Source organism: Saccopteryx leptura, chromosome X (assembly GCF_036850995.1).
Source record: "Saccopteryx leptura isolate mSacLep1 chromosome X, mSacLep1_pri_phased_curated, whole genome shotgun sequence".
NCBI classification, from domain to species: Eukaryota; Metazoa; Chordata; class Mammalia; order Chiroptera; family Emballonuridae; genus Saccopteryx; species Saccopteryx leptura.
The window spans coordinates 14,893,896-14,916,591 of NC_089516.1; the positions used below are offsets into that span (position 1 = coordinate 14,893,896).

Sequence of the window (22,696 nt, forward strand, 5' to 3'; positions counted from 1 at the left end):
TGTTAAAATATTCTTTGATGCTTAGCAGGAACATCCTGAAACCTGTTTCTGCTTTCCTTCTCTGCATAGTTAACTGAGATAGTGGGTAGAAGGCAGGAGCTGCTCCCAGGAGTAGTCCCTGTTACTGGGATGGGTTTTTCAAGGCTTGTCGGAGGGAGGGGTAGGGAAGATGTAAAAGGTAGTTTCTATAAATAACACAAATATCTTTTTTTTTTCCTGTATTTTTCTGAAGCCGGAAACGGGGAGAGACAGTCAGATAGACTCCTGCATGCGCCCGACCAGGATCCACCCGGCACGCCCACCAGGGGGCGACGCTCTGCCCACCAGGGGGCGATGCTCTGCCCCTCCGGGGCATCGCTCTGTTGCGACCAGAGCCACTCTAGCGCCTGGGGCAGAGGCCGAGGAGCCATCCCCAGCGCCCGGGCCATCTTTGCTCCAGTGGAGCCTCGGCTGCGGGAGGGGAAGAGAGAGACAGAGAGGAAGGAGAGGAGTAGGGGTGGAGAAGCAGATGGGCGCTTCTCCTGTGTGCCCTGGCCGGGAATTGAACCCGGGACTTCTGCACGCCAGGCCGACGCTCTACCACTGAGCCAACCGGCCAGGGCCCACAAATATCTTTTAACTTTCCTTTTTTCCTAGGTAGAAAATATGATAAAAATGGAAACCTGGATCCTTGGTGGTCTCTTGACTCAGAGGAAAAGTTTAAAGAAAAAACAAAGTGCATGGTTAGCCAGTACAGCAACTATTACTGGAAGAAAGCTGGCTTAAATGTAAGTATAACCGAGGTGAAGGGGCACCTTGTGGGTCACTTTTTCTCATGTGGACATTAGCTTGCTTTAGACCATTGGCTCTCAAAGTGTGGTTCCTGGCCATCAGCTTCAGTCTCCCCTGGGAACTTGTTAGGAAGTTAGGAATGCAAATATTTTCCCCCAGTTGACTTACATTTGGAGAGGAAGATTGTGTCAAGACGTGCTGTGCTTTGGGGAGTAGTTGAGGTCCAACTCTATAGTAGTCCAAGGGATTTTAGGTATTAATTAAAAGAGGTATACATTTACTTTATAATAATCCAGTACCCACAGGGTGGCAAGGGACAAATTTTATCTTTTGGTCCTAAACAAGACATCTAATCATCTATAGCTTCTTCTTCTTCTTTTTTTTTTTAAATACTGAAATGTAGAGCAGCAGCCTTATAGAAACCATATCCACCTCCTGTAATGACTGGATGAATAAATTTTACCCATTTATTGCTCAGATATTTCCATGAAAGCATCCAAGGTGTGCTCCCACTCTAGACAATAGTCACAGTCATCAAGAGCCCACACAAACTGTTCTTTCAACTGATAGAATAGCAGGAGCATCTAGGGAGCTTCCGCTAAGAGAATCAGTAACCCTGTTTATTTTCTCTTAAAACTTTTAATTCAGTTTAACTAATGCAATACAAAAACCAGTTCTTTCATTTCCACTAACCCCCACCCTCCGCCTCTGGCAACCACCAATCTGTTCCCTTTATCTGTGAATTGTTTCTTTTTTGTTTTGTTTTGTTTTTAGATTCATGTGGTATTTATCTTTCTTTGACTTATTGCAGTTAGCATAATATGCTCTAGGTCCATTCATGTTGTCATAAATGTCAAGATTTTATTCTTTTTATTGCTGATTAGTATTCCACTGTGCATGTGTGCATGTGTGTGTGTCACATCTTACTTATCCTTCATCCATCATAAAAGGACCCTTAGGTTGTTTCCATATGTTTGCTATTGTAAACAATACTGAAGTGAACATGGGGGTGCAGATATCTTTTTAAATTAGTGTTTTCATTTTCTTCGGATATGTTCCCAGAGGTAGAATTGTTGGATCCATGTTGTAGTTCTATTTTTAATTTTTTGGGGGAAACATCATGCAGTTTCCATAGTGGGTGCACCATTTTACCTTCCTACCAAAAGTGCAAAAGGGTTCCCTTTTCTGTACGCCCTTGTCAGCACTTGTTTAGTTCTTGTCTTTTTTTTTTAGATTCCAAAAATGCATTTTATGAAATGCTTGTCTTTTTAAATAATAGCCATTCTAACAGGTGTGAAATGAGATCTCATTGTGGTTCTGATTTGAATTTCCCTCCTGATTAATGATATTCAGCATCTTTTCATAAACCTATTGGCCATCTGTATGTCTTCTTTGGAAATATGTCTATTCAGATCCTCTGCCCATTTTTTATTGATTTTAATTTATTGTGTTTACATAGATTCTAGTGTCGCCCCGAATGCATCTCTCCTCCCCCGTATTCCCAACATCTCCCTTGCCCCCCCCCCACATTTTTTAATCAAATTGTTTTTTTGCTATTGAATGGTATAAGTTCTTGGCATAGTTTGGATATTACCCTGCATCTGCTGTATAATTTACAACTATTCTCTCCCATTTAGTGGGTTGTCTTTTCATTTTGTCGATGGTTTCCTTTACTGTGCGGAAGCATTTTAGTTTGATGTAGTCCTACTTGTTCATTTCGCTTTTCTTGCTTTTGGTGTCAGATTAAAAAAAAAATCATTGCCAAGACCTATGTCAAGGGGCTTTACTGCCTGTTTTCTTCTAGGAGTTTTTTGTTTTCAGGTCTTATGTTAAAGTCTTTAATCCATTTTGAGGTAATTGTTGTTTATAGTGTAATTTGGTGGTACAGTTTCATTCTTTTGCATGTGGTTGTCCAATTTTCCCCAACTATTTGAAGAGACTATACTTTCACCATTGTATATTCTTGGCTCCTTTGCCATAAATTATTTGACCATATATCCCCAGGTTTATTTCTGGGCTTTTTATTCTGTTACATTGAAATATTGCTTTAGTTACTATAGCTTTGTAATATAGTTTGAAATCAGGGAGCATGATGCCTCCAACTTTGTTTTTGTTCTCAAGATTGCTTTGGATGTTTGCGGTCCTTTGTGGATCCATACAAATTTTATGGTTGTATGTTCTATTTCTGTAAGTACCATTGGAATTTGATAAGGATTGCATTGAATCTGTATTTTGCTTTCAATAGTATGGACATTTTAACAGTGTTCTTCTAATTCATGACCCTAGAATAACCATTAATTTGTGTCTTCTTCAATTTATCTCATTAATATTTTGAAGTTTTCAATATATAGGTCTTTCACCTTCCTGTTTACATTTATCCTTAGATTTTTTATTGTGTTTGATGCAGTTATAAATGGGATCATTGTCATAATTCCTTTTTCTGATAGCTCATTATTAGTATAAACTTAAACACAACAGATTTTTGTGTATTTTTTATCCTGTGATGTGACTGAATTTGATGACTAGTTCTGCTTGTTTAATGGAGTCTTTAGGGGTTTCTATAATATTATGTTATCTGCAAATAGTGACTGTTTTAATTCTTCATTTGCAATTTAGACGTCTTGTATTTCTTTTTCTTGCCTAATTGCCCATCCTAGGATTTCCAGTACTATGTTGAATATAAGTGGTGAGCATGGACATTCTTGTCTTGTTCTTGATTTAGAGAAAAAGCTTTCATCTTTTCACCACTGAATAGTATGTTAGCTATGGACTTATTATATATGGCCTTTATTATGTTGCAGTACATTCCCTCTATACCAACTTTGTTGAGAGTTCTTTTTATATTATAAATTGATATTGAACTTTGTCAGATTTTTTTTTGCATCTATTTAGATGATGATATTTATATATCTATTTACTTATTCTGTTTTTCCAAGTGAGAAGAGGGGAGATAGACTCCCGCATGTGCCTGACTGGGACCCACCCGGCAACATCTGTCTGGGGCCAATGCTCTGCCCATCTGGGGCCGTGCTCGCAACTGAGCTATTTTTAGCACCTGAGGTGGAGGGTGCACAGAGCTATCCTCAGCGCCCAGGGCCAATGCGCTTGAATCAATCAAACCATGGCTGTGGGAGGAGAAGAGAGAAAGAGAGAGAAGGGGGAGAAGGAGGGATGGAGAAGCAGATATTCGTTTCTTCTATGTGCCCTGACCAGGAATTGAACTTGAGACTTCCACATGCTGGACCGATGCTCTACCGCTGAGCCAACTGTCCAGGACTGATGATATTACTTTATCCTTCATTTTGTTAATGTGATGTGTCACATTGGCTGATTTGTGGATGTTGAGCCATGCTGTATCCCTGGAATAAATTCTACTTAATCATGCTATCTGAGCCTTTTAATGTGTTGTGAATTTGGTTTGCTAACATCTTGTTAAGAATTTTGGTATCTACGTTCATCAGGGATATTGGCCTATAATTTCCTTTTTTTTTTTTTTTTTTTTTTTTTTTTTTTTTTTTTTTTTTTTTTTGTGGCATCCTTGTCTGGTTTTGGTAGCAGGGTAATACTGGCCTCATAAAATGTGTTTGCAAGAGTTCCTTTCTCTTCTTCTTTTTTTTTTTTTTTGAAGAGTTAGAGAAGGAGTGGTATTAATTCTTCTTGATTATTTGGTAGAATTCAATGAAGCTCTCTTGTTCTGGACTTCTCTTTGTTGTGAGGTTTTTGATCACTAATTCAATGTCCTTGCCAGTAATCAGTTTCTTTAAATTTCCTATTTCATAATGATTCAGCCTTTGTAGGTTGTATGTTACTAAGAATTTATTCTTTTCTTCTAGGTTGTCCAATTTGTTGACGTACAATTGTTCATAGTTGTCTCTTATGATCCTCTTTATCTCTGTGGTGTCAGTTGTAACATCTCTTTCATTTTTGATTTGATTTATTTGAGTTCTCTTTTTTCTTGCTGAGCTTAAATAAAAATTTGTCAATTTTTCTTTTCAAAGAATCAGCTCTTTTATCTTTTCTATTGTCTTTATAGTCTCTATTTCTACTCTGATAATTTATTTCTCTCCTTCTACTAACCTAGTGCTTAATTTTTTTTTCTTTTACTATTCCTTGATGTGTAAAGTTGGGTTATTAGAAATACAAATTCTTGAGTTTTTTGCTCCAGACTTACTGACCCAGAATCTCATGGGATGGGGCCTGGAAGTCTTTTTTTTCACAGGCCTTCCAGTGTTTCTGATACAAGCTAAAGTGTGAGATTCAGAGGCCTAAACATTAGTTTGTTTTCCTAGATACATATTAATGCAGAAAATGCTTTAGCAATTAACAATGAAATTTTTAGAAACTAGACTCTGTTTCATTTAAAAACATTTCCTTCCAAACTATTGCTTAGGTTTAATTCATTGAAATAAAACCTCATTAATTTGAACAAATTACTGAATTGGTCAAGAATTCTTAGTTATAGAATTTTAAACAAAAGAAATATACTTTTAAAATGTTTATTTTCTATTATACATACACATATAAATTTCCATAAAGACATTAATGAAATTTTATACATGCTGTTTGTGCTAGGAAATTTTATTCCTTTCTTTTTTTTGTCTTGACTGCTACTTCCTTTGCCTTTCCTTATCATCACTCTTACCTTCTCTACCTGTAATCCATCTTAATGGCCCTGATACACTTTTTCTCATGCTCATAAAGACACACATACATACCCCCTTAGTGAATTGTTTTCAGTGGCTGCCACAATGTGAATGTACTGTAACATATTCAACTAACTTCTTGTTGAGAGGTTGCACTTTGTCTCCAGTTACTTCTCCACAATAAATACTTTTACATATTAGGCACATATTCTTTTTCCATATAGAACAGATAGTTCCTGCTGTTACCAACATGTTATAATAGTCCATATTCCTACCAGTGATATATGAAAGAGCTTTACCTGTTGAGTTATTTTGTCAATTTATGAGAGTTTAAAAATTTATAAATGTTAAAATTTTGTCTATCATTTACATTATAGTATCCCCCCATATGTTACTCATCCATTGGACTTTTTGACATAAAAAAATTAAGCATTTATATGTAGTCAAAGATACCTATATCTCTTAAGAAATAGTTTCTGCATTTTCATTCTGTGTCGAATATATAGTCTCCTAGTTTTTCTGGGAAGGTTTTTGTTGTTTTGTTATTTTACATTTAAATCTTCATGCATGTGAAACTTATTTTTATGTGGAGTTTAATATGAGAGTTTACTTTTATTTTCTTCCAAAAAGGATAGCCAGTTGATCTAGCATCATTGATTAAAAGACTCTTTTTCCCTCACTGAGCTGAATGTTGGTCAGTTATTACAATCTCAGTCAAATAGGAGAATCTCATATATACTGAGATAGCTTTCTGGATTCTGTTTTCTGTTCTGATCTGTTCGTTGGTTTTTATACTGAAGCCTTAATGCTGTGGCTGTATGTGTTGTCATGGTATCTGTCAATACAAGCTCTCTGTCATTGCTCTTTTATGTTGTTGGTCATTCAAGGCAAATATACTTCTGTATATGCTCTGAAATCATTTTACCCATTGTCTCCCTCCCCCCAAGGAAAATTCCATTGGATTCTAAGTTAAATCACATTAAATGTATGGAATGGACATTTTTATGATATAAACTTGTTCAAGAACATGGGCGCGGGAGTTGGAGGGATAGAACGTATAAGGACAAAAAGAGGAAACCTCACAGGCACAGGCACAGTGTGGTGATCGCTGGAATGGGGAGGTAGCAGAGGATATGGGGGGATAAATGGTGATGGACCAGGACCTGACTTGGACGGGTAACACACAGTATGGTGCACAGAGTTGTGTGGTAGAATTAGGCACTGGAACCTGTATAATTATGTTAATCAGTGTCACTACAATAAATTCCATTTAAAAAGAAGAACATGGTATGCTTTTCTATCTGTTTGGCTCCTGTTTTAGGTTTTCAAATATGATTATTATAATTTTCTTTGTATGTTTTATTTCTTGTACATTGTTTTCATTTCATTTGCCTTTTATTTTGCTGGTCTGATTAGGTTAGTTTTCATGCCCTTTCCCCAGTATAAGTTTCTTCTTGTAGTTTTCCATTTTCCTTCCTGTTCCTGCTTTCATAATTATGAGACAGGGATTTCCCTCATTGTGTTTAACAGGAGGAGACCAATAATGAAGACTTGTTCTTAAGTTATGGCTCTGTAGGAAGACCTTCTTCAAACCACATGTGCACATAATGTATGCTCCTATTTCACCTATCCAGGGCCACAGCATATAAGAGAAAGGGGCCACACAGAATTGGAGTAGATCAGTATATCTTCACAAGGGTTTCCCAGGGCCTCTTGGTCCCTTAGCCAAGCATGTACACCATCCTGATATCCTACCGGGGCTGGGAAAGCACCCAAATCCTTGCTGTGCCTCAAATCTATTTTACTTTGAGTGTTATTGTTGTTTTTTTACCATTCCAGAATACTTTAGGTAAAAATCCATGCATTTTGAAAGGGAATGTTATTTATAGACACTGACTTGGTTCTCCTGATTTTAAAATCATATTCAGTACAAGGGAGACTGGTTCTTATCCAGGCAGTGACACTAGAACCATGTCCTTGGATAGTGTCTCTAGCTCCTTCATCAGTGTCCTGGAAAAGCCTTTTCTCTGCCCATTTTTAAAATATCCACAGCTGTCCTGAGAAGTCCTAAAATTGGTGCTTCTGTGTATCTGTACTCAGTTCAGGGGTGACCACATTGTAAAAATGTATTTGGAATATATACTGCTCACAGAAATTAGGGGAAATTTCAAAATGAATATGAAGTGACTAAATATCCCCTAATTTTTGTGAGCGGTGTATGTTGCTTCAAGAAAAGCAGTGGGGCAGGATTCTGGAGTCAGACATAGATCTGAATCTTGGCTCAACCAGTTATGTTTGTTGAACTTGGGAGAGTTACTTAACATTCCTGAGTCTCAGAGTGTATCCGTGAACTCAGTAACTATTTCTGAACATGCTCGTTTGCTGTAAGAATTAAATGACTGAAAGAATATAAAGCACTAGCCCCGTGCCTGTGTGGACAGTGAGTGCTGGATGAATTGTAGGTAATATTCCTGATACTTTGTACATCATCCCTGGGAAAACAGAGCCAAAGACTTTGTGGCTGAAAGAAAGGACAAGAAAAACAAACAAACAAACAAATGCAAATAATAAAAGTGCAGTTTTCTGGGATGAAGGAAATCCATATTCCCTGGCAATTATTATATACAAGCATGGGAGTTGGATTTTTAATTTAATTGAAGGTTCCTTACCTTAATGATATTTTAAGTCCCTTTGCCTCATCAGGTAACATTTTCATAGATTCCAGGGTTAGGACATAGACATCTTTTGGCAGGGGGTGTTATTCTGCCTCCGGTGCAGGGATCAGCAAACTTTTTTTTTGTAAAGGGTCAGATGGTAAATAATTTAGGCTTTGTGGGCTGTAAGGTTCCTGTTGCAGCTACTTAAACCTGCCGCAGCAGTGATAGAACTGCTACAGACAATATGTACACGAATAGGCGTGGCTGTGTGCCAACAGAACTGGAATTATGGACACTCAAATTTGAACTTCATAGAATTTTCACATGCCACAAAATATTTTGCTTTTTTTTTTAAATTGCCACCCGTGATTGGAAAATGTGTACTCCAGTCTTACCTTGTAACCTGTACAAACACAACTGCAGGTTGGATTTTGACTTGTAGGATGTATTGGTTTAGGGGTTAAGGAACCCTCTTCAGATGTTTGGAAGAATTTCTTCACCATGCTTGGCTGGCTATCATACATATTGTAAACCTCGACCTGTGGTCTGTGCTGTTTCCATTGGATTTTTGTTCCCCATGAGAACTACCTTCCTTTTAATTTTTCATGGAAATTGCTGGAGGTGAAATGTTGATGGTCTTAAATGCTTGTTCCTATGTGATGGTAAATTGTTGGAAACACAATCATATTGAAAAGAGTACTCACATTATGTGAGTAATCAGAGAAAGTAATCTGTATATTGATATTTCTATTTTTCCTCCATAAAGTAGAGTCACTGAGAATATTTTTAATCTTTTATTGGAGCTGGTTGAATGGGTGAGAATAAAGAGGTGGGTGAGAAAGAAATGTGTTGCATAAGAAAATAGAAATTATTATATTCAGGAACACCTTGCTGGTGTTAGTTTCCTATCTCACAATATATTATGACTATTTTTGATTTATTGAATGTAATTTTCTCTTTAAAATGTGGTACTTTTTTGTTGCCAGCATATTTCTGCCTCTTGCTGAATGATAGTTAACTGTAAACATTCTTTTTGTTTTGTATTGTTTTATTTTATTTTGTTTTGCTAGGTGAAGGGAAAGAGGACCCTGGGAGAAAATATTGCCGATAATGGAGGTCTGCGGGAAGCTTTTAGGGTACGGCCTGCAACATTGCTGTTATTTTACAAATTAAGCTCTAAAACACCATGTGGGTACATGTCAGTTTACACTATAAACATGTTCTTGAGTTAGATGTCTGTACATTCTGTGAATTTCTGGAAGCAAAATTACATTTCCCCATTGACTTTATTATACTCCATTATATGAAAAGAGCTACATTTCTTTCTTTTGTCTTTTTGTGGTATAAAGCCACGTCCTAAAAAATATTTGTTATTAAAAATCATGTATTTAAAGGATAGTTTTCAGAAGATACATTATAATATCAAAGCACGCTACAGAAATCTCCTCGGGGCTAGGTTCATATGAGTTTTCCTTCCTTATGATTTTCTTTTAAAATACCAAACTTCTATATTATGACCAGAGGCTAGTGATTCTCATATAGTGACCCAGGTAAGAGTCTATAATAATATTTTCATCATCTACTGGTTTGTGGGTAAACGAGAAACATAAAGATGACATGGAAAAATTTTCACAAAACTAAATGCATTCAATAGAACGACTAGACTGTTATTCCGAGATTATATCCATCTTTGATTCTAGTTAAAATATATTTTATTTTATAAGATGATAGTGATTGAAGGTGATTGTTTTCCCTCTTAGTTGGCAAAATAAAAATTTGGCAGTATATTGACCTCAAAATTTATTTCCATAGGCCTTGTCATTGTGTTAGATATGTTTGTTCCCTGGTAGGAAGAAAAATAATGTATTTCTTTGTGGGAAGGGGTAGTTATTTAACATGTGAGCACTTTGGCCCTACTGCTTTGGTATTTGTTGAATGTAAGGCCTTTTTGCAGGTGAACCTGCCTCATTGTTTGGCAGTATGGCATTGACTTGCATTTCCAGATTTGTTTTCTTAAAGGAAACCTTGATAGGCTGTATTTTGCTCATAGTGTAGGGTTTGGGTAATATTGCTGCACTGGATGGGGAAGGGAAAAGCCATCATGGCAGAGGCTCATTTCTTCCTCTTCTCTCACCAGGCTTACAGGAAGTGGATCAGTGACAAGAGGCAGGGAGTGGAGGAGCCTCTTCTACCTGGTATCACGTTCACCAACAACCAGCTCTTCTTTCTCAGCTATGCTCACGTGAGTAGACCAAGGACAGGGCATCAAAGATGAAATGTGGGACTTTGGCTTGCTTCCTTGATCAAAGGTTTGGAACAAAAGATGAATGGCATAACTTTAATATTAGCTAAAATTTTATTTTGCTGCTTATTTGCAGGATAAATTCCTTTTTCTTAATATTCTATTAGGGTATAAATTTTTAGCCTACTATATTTTAATTGGAAGCATTGTTTTTACATTTAGTATTATTTTGTATTGGTTTGAGGTGTACATACAGCACTGTGGTTAGACAATCATGTACTTCACACAGTGTTCCCTCTGGTATTTCAGTACCCAGTTGGCACTGTACAGAGTTATTACAATATCATTGACTGTATTGTGCTTATTATTGACTTGACTGTACTGGACATTGCTGTGCCTATTCTGTGACTCCTAGTTTGCACTTTGTAATCCCTTCACTTTTTTCATCCAGTGTCCCAGCTGTGAGACATAGTTAATTGGTTGACTCAAAGTCTGTTGGCATTTTTTATCGGGGGGGGGGGTACTAGCCTTCTGCTAACCACTTGATATTTCTGTAATATAGCCTGACTTCTTAATGTTACTATTTGATACTATTATATATATTTACCACCATTTCTAGTGCCTCATTCATTGACTTTCATAGCCCTGCCCTTTCCTGCATTTCTTCTCCTTTGTCTTATTTGCTGACTTTATTCCACCACTCTCAACCTGTGGGGGATTCTCAGGCTGTATTTCCAACTGTCAAATGAATATGTGACGACTATCAGAGCTGAAAAAACCCCAACAAATGCAAGGAGAATCACGTAACTCTTTTGTGAGTTTAACGGGCTCTCTGAGAAGAAATAAAAAGAAGACATGTGCTAAATAGGGCATAATTCGGGGTTCGAGTCTCTGCCTAATGAAGCAAGTGCCAGTTCTTTGTTATTAACTATAGCACTGGTTTATGTCACAAATGTGTAGGCCTCATTTTCAACGAAGTCTGGATGGGTTGTGGCCTCAAGTGGGCAAATGTGTATCTATATGCTCAAAACTAGACAAGTTTTTGTATTCTCTCCAAGTCTTTGTATTCTCTCTCAGTAAGTATGGGCACTCCCATGTCATCTTCGGTTAACTCTGGTTCAATGATTCTCACCTATCTGGGGTCTTTTATTTCTTAAAACTGATATGACAACCTTAAATAAAGGATCATTTCCAACCTAACATCAACAAAACTGGAGTCATGAACAAAATGACTTTTTGGTTTAGTTTCCCCATTTCTCTTAACACCCCCACCCTCCCACCCCCGTCTTTGGGGCTTTCTGCTTAGAAGACCTGGATTCTCAGATCTTACTTGATTGAACTATCCTTGTTTTTATGACATGTGTTCCAAAAGCTAGATGTTTCATTCTCGTAAGCGCTCTTCAGCCTCAGCCCCTGTTCTCCCCACTACCCTCTTTCACTCCCTGTAGGCTAGGCCTTGGTCTCTCCTATTCTGGGTTATTCCACCATGCATGGTACATTTTCCTGCTTTTGGCATCTTTCCACCACTGTCTGTCTCACACTGCTGAAATACCACTTTTATTTCACTACCGACCAGCCGAAGAATGGCATGGCTCCCGGTGCCTACCACATGGAGACCAAATGCCTAGTTAGCTTCATTAAAAAGCTCTCCGTCTTCCCCTGCCCTACCCAACCAGCTCTGAATTCCCACAGCTGTGCCAGACTTGCCTTTTGCTAGGCAGGTGGCCTCACATCCACCCCATGACGCCATGCCTATTACTGTCTCTGTGGCTTTGCTTTCGATTTTTCTTCTAGAATGTGAGCCCCTGTCTACTCTTCCCCTCAGATTATTCAGTCCCATCTTTCTCCTCCAGGATCCTTGTCAAGTTCCATTTCCTCCACATAAACTACAAACTTTCCAAAAGACTCCAGTTCTCATTTTTATAAACCTTCAGTTCCTCTGTACTAACCTTCCTTACCATGCCCTTGGGTACTTAACTGTTCTAAAAATGTTGAAGACTTAGTTTTATCTCCATAGCCAGCCTCCTAGATCCTTACATATTTTTCTGGATGTTCATAACACGTGGCAACGGTGTTTGGGTATATTGAGGACACTTGACATTTTTAGATCAATTGCTTGTAAATTACAAGACTAACACAGTTCAGGAGACTTTCTTTTGGGTCAGTACTGGGTCATATATCTAAAATAAGCACACACACATAGTCAGAACTTTTTAGAGCAGGGTTTGGCACACTAGGACCTGTAGACCAAATCAGGCCAGCTGTGTCTTTTTTAAGTGCTGATTTACTGGAAAACAGCCGTGCGCTTTCTGTTGCGTGTTGTCTGTGGCTGCTTGTGTACTACAACGGCTGAAGTGAGTAACGGAAACAGAGACCTTATGGTTTGCAAAGCCTAAACAATCCACTGTCTCACCTTCTACAGAGAGAGTGTGCTGCTGACCCTGCTCTAGAGGACAGAGTGCAAGGTCCATCGGTTCTTACTCAGGTCCTTACTTACTTATGGGGCAGCTTAGTTACGTCCTAGTTCATATAGCAACAACCATGATGTCTTCTCAGCAATCTTTTGAATGATATGTGAAGCAAAGACAATACTATACAATAATGTAATAATATAAGAAGGGGAAAAAAAGACATAAGAAAAAAGCCAAAGTAAAATCGAGTATTAGCAACAACTTCATAGTAGCTAGCTTTGGAGGAAATGATGAATCATATTACAAAAACATCTTTGAAGTTAAATTCCGAACGTCAGTGACTGATGGTTAGTTTCAAGGAAAATTGGTAGCATCAGCTCGCCTTTCCTGCTTCCCATGTGCCTGTAGTTTCTGTGACCTGCCTGATTTCCCCTTAGCTCTTAGCTTTCTCCTTGTCTCCATTCCCATCTACTTACTTAGTGGACATTCATCTGGGACCTTCCCGAGCCCCATCAATAATCTTCTGATACTCTCTCATTTCCTTTTACTGCTCTATGTCCCTGCCAGATAAATCTTTCTAAAATATGACTTTGTCATTTTCTAACTCATAACAGTGTTTAAATATAGTTTAAGCACTTGAGGCTGCTGCTCAGGACTTCCGGAATCTGGCCCCGACTCCCCTGGTCTCCTATTGCTGCTCATTATGCACCTCTGTACAGCCAAGCTGAATGTCTTGTTTACTTTTTCCTCTCAAATATGCCTTTACTTCCATTTTCTCCTCCACTTTGAATTGCCCCCACCATCCTATTCATGTGTCCTAGTCCTTTTCAGATATGAAGGCTATCTCATATTTCAAGACAGACGTCAAGTCAGGGTAAAGTAGGTTACGGTGCAGAGACAAAGAAAACAAGGGGCGTTGATTTCTTGTTCATGCTCTGTGTCCAGCGTGTGTCAGCACTGGGTCTCTGCTAGGAGTTATTACTCAGGGACCTGGGTTTTAGAGTCTTTATCTTGACAAGTGCATCCATGGCCGCTGCAGGAATAGGAAAAAAATATGAGGAAATGGGCACTGGCCCTTCATGTAGCATCTTAAGTTGTTCTGAAGGCCCTTAAAACTTCTGCCAGTTCTTTAAAGCTTTTCCAGAAAGGGACATGTATCATTTCTTCCAACACTTCACTGGTCAGAGAAAGTCACGTGGCTGTACCTTACCTTGAAGGAGCAGGGGAAGTGGCCTCCTAGCCAAAGCTGGACTAGGGTGAAGCAAGCAAGGTACCCAGAGTGCAACATCATAACTCCTCATGACCATATTCGACAATGGTGGTTGGTTCATTTTACAAATTCAAATGATATGGTTGCATTTGATAAGGGCTATTCCAACCATTATATTAATTGAATGAATACGTTGGTTGATTCCTGGGCATGTATACTATTCTCTTGATTTGTAGCATTTGTCTGGAAACCTTCCTAATTTTCTCAAATTGTGTAGTTATTTACAATGATAAAACCTTGTATGCTGCAGATTAGAATACTAGATGTTACTAGTGATGAAGGTTTTATCTGATCTACTAGGACTGTCATCCATAGACTCTAAAATTACTGTTCAGTATAATTTGCAGCAGTTAAAGCAAGAGAGGATGTATACAGTGGTACCTTGAGATATGAATTAAATTTGTTCTGTAACTGAGCTCGTAAGTCAGTCAACCTGTATATCAAACTGCCGATACTGGACCCGTGTGCCAACGTGCCAACTAGAGGCAGCTTCCCGAATCACGACTTGTATCTCGGAATTTCGCTTGGAGCTCGAACAAAAATATGGACCGAGTCGCAGCTTGTATCTTAAAAAATTTGTATGTTGGTTTGCTTGTATCTCAAGGTACCACTGTAATTGGAATGGAAACGTAATTATTAGGATGCTTTTCTCTTCCAGGTAAGGTGCAACTCCTACAGACCAGAAGCTGCCCGAGAACAAGTCCAGATTGGTGCTCACAGCCCTCCTGAATTCAGGTAAAAGGGTAGATAGGTTGCACTGGTTCTTCACTGGGCATCCCCCTCCTCCTCTGCTATGCAACCATCCTGGCGCTTTACCAAATGGGAGATCTGTATTGTGAATAGTGATGTCTCCATTTTGCAAACAAACAAACAAAAAAAACCACAACAAAAAACCCCACAAAACAACTGGTCCACCAGAAACTTAGCATCTCTTCCTTCATTAGTGGGAAGCTGGCTTATTCAGCATTTTCTCCTTCTGTAGTGGGCATTTGCATGTGCCTCTAGTATAGTGCTGTATCAAGAGACCCATGGTGTTGTACAAGACTCCAAAGGTAATCTAGAGTCCAAATTATAGTGTTAGTATTAATTCCTAACTTTTTTGAAAGACAGCAATGCATGGTGTTCCCATGAGCACCATGGGTGCTTAGTAAACTGGACTGTTCACTTTAGCCTACCACCTCCTTTTCTTGGATGGGCTAAAATGTCTGCTTTCTTAGACAAGAATGCAATCTTATGCCCTTAAGGATGCACCTTAAAACACTCAGAGCTCTGTACTCTTTGTGTTAAAGAACATCCTATTTAATCCTTCTTGTTCTTTCATGCAGCCAACAAACAGAAGGGAGTGCCCACTTTCTGAGTAGCTCTGAACACAAAGGAGGGTGTATGGTCAGATTTAGCTATTATAATTCATATCTAGAGTAAAAACTTTTACATTTTGGCTTTTAGTTTGAATCTTATTGTGAAACAATGGCTTATATATGAAGGAAAAAAAAGATTAGAATAACAATCTTATTTAATTGTCAGAATGTATAAAATATTAGGTAAAAATAAAATTAAGGTTAATATTAATTACCCTATAATATTAACTTTATTATTATATTACTTAATATTAGTGTTAAGTAAGGTTACTATTACTTACCCTGTGCTGGATTTCTAGCATTGGTTGAGGAAAAAATTTTATATTAGGGGACAGAGAATCATAATGGGCAACTCAGGAAACCACAGTAAGTTATATTTATTCCTTTTTTGCTTAGAACATATTCTATCTGGATGTTCTTATATTTAATGTTTAAATAAATCCATTAGCATATTACAGAAAAGTCATTTAAAATTTATCCTGTATTTTAAAATCTTATTCCTAAAACTGTGCCTTAGAAATGCTTCAGAAATTGACTATAAATTACCCAATAGCATAAAATCTAATCACTGTTTTAGAAATTCTCCTCCACTGGCCTTACTGTCAAGAATTCTGACAGTTTCTAATGGACTAAAATGTGCTCTCACTGACAAATGGTGCAGATGAAACCACGCAGTAGATCAATTACGTAACAGATAAATTCTTAGACTCTAATTTCCTTTTACTAACTAGTTGCCTATAATGTTGAATTTTAGGTGATGATTGATACAGCATACTTACTAGTTATCAGCTAAATTCTATCTTCAACATTTGCGCAGGGTGAATCACACGGTGAATCACACCATGAAATATGCATCCCTACCTAAACATCTCAGCTAAAACACAAGAGATTATGGGGATTTTGGAGGGGGGGCGGGGGTATTGGCCATTATATTCATTCAAATGCTCATAGGTGAAGAATTCAGTAGGGAAGAAAGTGACTAAGAATGCCAGATCTCTAGTTAGCCCTTTGAAACTGCAGTTGAGTTAGAAATAGATGAAGGGGGAGTTTTTTGATGACTTGTTAGTGATATTTGCAGTAACTATAGATTTTGAGTGCAGCAGAAATCACAATGGAAATACTTCAAAAGGCAGTTACAATCAGAGTGCTGACTAAGAATCTGCAGTCTTTACTGCAGTTGGGGGAACTTGGAAGAACCCCAGGTTTATTTTTTAAAATTTATTTATTAAATTTAATGCAGTGACATTGATAAATCAGGGTACATATGTTGAGAGAAAACATCTCTAGATTATTTTGACATTTGACTGTGCTGTATACCCCTCCCCCAAAGCTAAATTGTCTTCTGTCACCTTCTATCTGGTTTTCTTTGTGCCCCTCCCCTCACCCAACCCCTCTCTCCTTCTTCACCCCATCCCCTCTCCCCCCACCCCCCACCCCTGTTGCCATCACATTCTTGTTCATGTCTCTGAGTCTCATTTTTATGTCCCTTCTATGTATGGATTCATATAGTTCTTAGTTTTTTTTTCTGATTTACTTATTTCACTCCGTATAATGTTATCAAGGTCCATCCATGTTATTGTAAATGATCCGATGTCATCATTTCTTATGGCTGAGTAGTATTCCATAGTATATATGTACCAAAGCTTTTTAATCCACTCGTCCTCTGACGGACACTTGGGATGTTTCCAGATCTTCGCTATTGTGAACAATGCTGCCATAAACATGGGGGTGCATTTCTCCTTTTGGAACCGTTCTATGGTGTCCTTGGGGTATATTCCTAAAAGTGGGATAGCTGGGTCAAAAGGCAGTTCGATTTTCAGTTTTTTGAGGAATCTCCATACTGTTTTCCACAGTGGCTGCACCAGTCTGCATTCCTACCAGCAGTGCAGGAGGGTTCCCTTTTCTGATAAGGGGTTAATAACCAAAATTTATAAAGAACTTGTAAATCTCAACACCAGGAAGACAAACAATCCAATCAAAAAATGGGCAAAAGAGATGAATAGACACTTCTCCAAAGAGGACATACAGATGGCCAATAGGCATATGAAAAAATGCTCAACATCACTAATCATTAGAGAAATGCAAATTAAAACCACAATGAGATATCACCTCACACCAGTCAGAGTGGCGCTCATCAACAAAACAACACAGAATAAGTGCTGGTGAGGATGTGGAGAACCCCAGGTTTTAAAGGTAACTCCACTAAAGCATTACTCATCAGTAACAACTACACACCATTCATTGGTTTATTGTTGCATGAAACAAATTCTACATAAACATGAACCTTTGAATGTAACAACTACACACTTAGAGAAAGTGTGTAGAATGAATGAGTTTTTTTCCTCTTTTTGCACCTGCATGAGAGAGACAGAGACAGACAGGAAAGGAGAGAGAGAGGGGAAGCATCAGTTCTTCGTTGTGGCACTTTAGTTGTTCACTGATTGCTTTCTCATATGTGCCTTGACCCAGGAGCTATGGCTGAGCTAGTGATGCCTTGCTCAAGCCAGAGACCTTGGGCTCAAGGCAGTGAGCATGGGGTCCTGTCAATGATTCCATACTCAAGCTGGATGAACCTGCACTCAAGCCAATGCCAGATGGTGGCACAGTGGGTAGAGCATAAACCTGAGACACTGAGGTCCCAGGTTTGAAACCCCGAGGTCTCCAGCTTGAGCACAGGGTTGTTGGCTTGAGTGTGGGATCATATACATGACCCCATGGTCACTGGCTTGAGCCCAGAGATTGCTGGCTTGAAGCCCAAGGTCGCTGGCTTGAGCCCAAGGTTACTAGCTTGAGCAAGGGGTCACTGGGTCAGCTGTAGCCCCCCTGTCAAGGCACATATGAGAAAGCAATCAATGAACAACTAAGGTGCCACAATGAAGAATGGATGCATCTCATCTCTCTCCCTTCCTGTCTGTCCCTATCTGTCCCTCTCTCTGCCTCTGTCTCTGTCACACACATACACACACACACACAATAGAAAACTAAGTATTGGTAAATCCTACATTTTAGAGGAATTTGTAAATGTATGGAATATACAATCCTATACACAATATTTAAGAATTGTAAATCCTACAGTTTATAGGAATTTGAAGATATTTGGAAGATTAATAGGAGTGTTTGCCTGGCATTCAGGAGGTACTGATTCTAGTCTCAGCTCTGTTAATTTTGGGGGGGAGTTTACTTAACTATGTATTTTAGGCTTCAGTTGCCTTCCCTGTAAAAGATTGGCGAATGCAACATCCCTTCAAGCAATATGCTGCTACAGTTTTATCCAGAACCTGTTGATAAGAATGAAATGACATGGGCTCTGCCATATCTTTTTCAGGGTCAATGGTGCAATTAGCAACTTTGAAGAATTCCAGAAAGCTTTTAACTGTCCATCCAACTCCACGATGAACAGAGGCAAGGACTCCTGCCGACTCTGGTAGCTGCCCTGCGGGTTTCTGCCCTCCCAGAGGGAGAGCGGGCGCTGGTAGAGGCTGCCCTGAGCATCGTCGCCCACTGCTTCAGGCCTGCATTCCCTGAGCGCTTTTACTTTTAATACATCTTCATTATTTGAGTCTTGCTTCGATCTAACCAGTATTTCTTCAAAGTTGGAGGGCTTAAAAAATGGAATATGAGAAGTGAACCAAGTATATTACTTTAGGAAACCAAACCAGCAAAAATAAATCCCCAGGACATTTTACTTTTGTTAAAACGCTATCTGCCAAATTGTTGCAATTGTCCATTTTAGTGTGTAAGCCACAGCCAAGTGGCACATAGCTGTTTTAATCTACAGCTTTGCAGGGGCCTCAGTCGAATGCATCCAGAAAAATAATCAGTCTGTCAAACTTTTAACCCTCAGTGATGAGGACATGTACGTGTATACCTGGGCGCTCTTCCTGCTCTGTGGAATGCAGCACTAGATTTCACGTCATTGCACAGCACCTATTAAATCTAAGGTAGTTAAATTAGAAATATGGTGCATCTTCATTCTACACTCTTGGATGATGTTCTCGGCTTTAGCTTTGGAATCTATTGGGATGAAAATGGCCTCACAGCTTGTAGCTAATGCAGCTGATTGCCCTCTTCAAGTTAGCAGGAACAAAGCTGGCAAAAGGCTGCTTGGGAAAGGACTGGAGCTCATCAAATGGGAAGAAAAAAAAGGCTACACCCTTAAGTTCCCGAAGAAGTGAAAACTCCTAGTCATGTAACAGCACGAACACTATGAGATGGAATCTCCAGAATTCGATGTGGTCTGCCCACACCTCCGTGATTAGTCTGTCTGCCAGATGCTTTTCCTTAACTCGATTTCTGTCCATCTTCTTACCTGCTAGATGTGCGCTCTCCTGTTTCTAAAACAAGGAGGTATCGAGTGTTTGCTTTTCCAAGTTCTCATTGGGAAACATATAGCTTTCCATTTTAGTGCAGAGGGCCAAATGCCCCACCTGGGAGGGTACAAAGTCCCTTTCTGTTTTGGCTCAGTTAATGTTACCTCTCTTTTTAAAAACCTTTTGGAAAAAATTTTAAATTGAAGACATTTTCAAATCTATGGAGTAAAAGTACAATTCTCTGCATAGATCAAAGTAACATAATTTTTACCCTTCAAGGCTTCTAAAGAGTCTGTAAGAAGAGCAGTCTTGTTTCTGGTCCTTAGGGGTTTATCCTTCCAAGTGAACTCCTCCATGTCTTATTGGTGTGTGTGTGTGTATGTATGGACATGCACAGGGTAGTATCATAATGGCCTTAAAGTGGTTACCTTGCATTTCCGGGTTCTCAAAATAGCCACCTTCCCCTTTACATTATTCATTGTACATGTGCCTTTGGATTAAATGCACCAATAGGAAACCTCAAAAGCAAAGTGACAAATTCATAGTAACCATAGGAGGCCATTTTGCACCCTTGTGATTTTTTTAATATACATGTATGTCATGCCCTTTGTAACCATGGGAACTTCTGAAGGGAAAAAAATGCAGGGGCACCATCAAGAGGAAAACAATTATACTGCCTTAGTCAGAAGAGAGTGGTTTTCCCCTTGACTTCCTCCTCTCCAAATGGATAAACTTCTGAAGGTCAGTTGCCTTTTCCTCCTCTTAACCATGGCTTAACGTGACCTCAGTTTGTAATTCTAAAAACAAGCATTATTAGGTTAGGGGTGATTTTCTCTGAAGCAGCCATTTTCAACCTTTTTCAACCTATGGCGCACATAAACTAATTACTAAAATTCTATGACACACCAAAAAATACATTTTTTTCCGATCTGACAAAAAATATAGGTATAATTTTGAATCATTCACACTGGACAGCTTTTGTTGTATTGATTGTTGTCATACTTTTATTTGATAATCTAAGGGAAAAGAGGTCAGTGCCCCTGACTAAATACTATAGTCAGGTGTTGCATGTTTTAAAATTTCTTACAGCACAGTGGTTGAAAATCGCTGCTCTGGAGGAATCATTCTGATGTGTCTTAGACATATAAGTTACTCCTTGTTTTATTCCTGTACTTGGACATTTAAAATCAGCTGAAGTATCTTAGCCTTATATAAAAGCAGTTTCCTTCTAGATTTATCTTTTTAAACTACAAATAAACACATCCTTACAAATCAGAGAAAGTACTTAATAAAAGCATAGAATTATGACTTTGAAAATGGGAATTGTTCCATTTCTTGTTGGTTTAGGAAAACTGGTTGGTGATCACTTGGGGCCCTCACAGCATCTAAATGATGAAGTGACCTTGTCCTGATTAACTTTACTTGTTATACTGAAAGTTGTGGAAAGGGTGGCCATTATTAAAACAAAATGAAACCAAAGCATTAATACCGACTCATCAGTAGTAGCTAGAACAACTTACTAGTAGGTTTGCATTTCCAAATATGTGCTTGGGTTTATGTTTTCAGAATACATTCTCGTCCCTTCTCTTTAACACAGATCATTAAAAGAGGGAGGCACTGATTAAATGGGAGAGGGAAGAAGGTAAAATGCAATTGGAAGGAAAGGAAAAATGTAGGGAGAAGCTGGCCTAAGAATGTGATTGTGAAGAGAAGACAGGATTTTGGCAATCTTTGCTAAGCACATCCACTGGAGGAGAGCCATGAAGTTTTACAAAAATAATTATGGCAAATTAAAAGGAAATTAGGTACTGGATCTCAGACTAGGACTGCCATAACACACTTCTCTGATTCATACACCAGATGTTCTGCCAGTGAACTATTATCTGGGCATTTGAAAGAGTTAGGTTTTTTGTGAAATTGTCCTGGATTAGCCAAGGGTGTTATGTATGTAAAGTGGTATTGTTTGGGCTTATCACCATTGACCAAAGTTTGTTGAGCTTTTCACCAACCACATAGCATTGGCCTCCTATTTTCATTTTTTCCTTTTATGAGAAGGACTTAGACATGATGAATGCAAGCTCAGGATTCATAAATTATCCTGAAGTTTATTCAATGCCTTTCCCCAATGGAGCTTAACACGTAGCACATAAATTTTATCTTATTTAGCCCTGGAGCATTGCTAAGAAGCAAGTAGGAACTAGGAACTATGGCTTGCCACACAGATTGTGCTCGTGCCAGAAGAGTGGGGAAGTTTGAAATCACTTGTCAAGTATCCCAGAGTCAGGAAAGGCAGAATCTGTGTTTTGGGCTGCTGACCATGGTTGACATTAACCTTCATCCCTTAGTTTACCCACCTTTAAATACATTTATTCCATCAGTATTTCTATAATCTCAGCATTTTTTTAGGCTTCTTCCTTGATATTTTTAGCATGATGTCTCAGTTGCATATTAAATTATAGAAGGATATATGATTATTCCACGCGACAACATTCTCATCGCCAGTGGCAGTGCTCCACTGGTTTAAAGAAAGGTGTTCTTGGATTATGCATTTTATATCTAAATGGTCATTGTATTTTCTTCTGCTTGTGAAACAATGTGAACAAACATTTTAAGGACAATAAAAAGTTGAAAAATTTCTGTTTCCTCTTATTTTAAGAAATATTAAAATCTCTTTATCTGTTAACATATTCAGTTCTGTTTTAGACAGGAATATTTACCCAAAAAGTACACACAAAGCACTGTCCTAGGTTTCTTGACTTAAGAAAATGGGATTTGAATGCAGTAACTTTATCCATAGACAACGAGAGATTTGCTAGGTAGTCATTTTATTTTCTTCTAGGACATAAATCAACAGATGTTGATTATTGCTTATACAATAACATTTCTAGTGAGGAAAAAAGAAGATTCTGAACAAATTATCAACCACCATAGGGCTGGTCTTGTGACAATGACAATGAACATTACAGTTACTCTCAAACCAAAGGATCTCTATGTGTTATCATTTTTGAAAAACAATCTAGTCAATTTATGAGCA

At 38.5% G+C, this 22,696-nt stretch overlaps 1 protein-coding gene across 1 annotated transcript in view; it reads left to right on the plus strand.

Moving 5' to 3' along the window:
- Positions 1-20,100, plus strand: part of PHEX (phosphate regulating endopeptidase X-linked) — a 214,145-nt gene extending 194,045 nt beyond the window's left edge. The window contains exons 18-22 of the mRNA XM_066357073.1: positions 637-767; positions 9,142-9,207; positions 10,209-10,313; positions 14,653-14,729; positions 18,678-20,100. Coding sequence (XP_066213170.1) covers positions 637-767; positions 9,142-9,207; positions 10,209-10,313; positions 14,653-14,729; positions 18,678-18,780 — 482 coding nt within the window. The 3' untranslated portion in view covers positions 18,781-20,100. The remainder of the gene's footprint in view (positions 1-636; positions 768-9,141; positions 9,208-10,208; positions 10,314-14,652; positions 14,730-18,677) is intronic.
- The last annotated feature ends 2,596 nt before the right edge of the window (positions 20,101-22,696 follow it).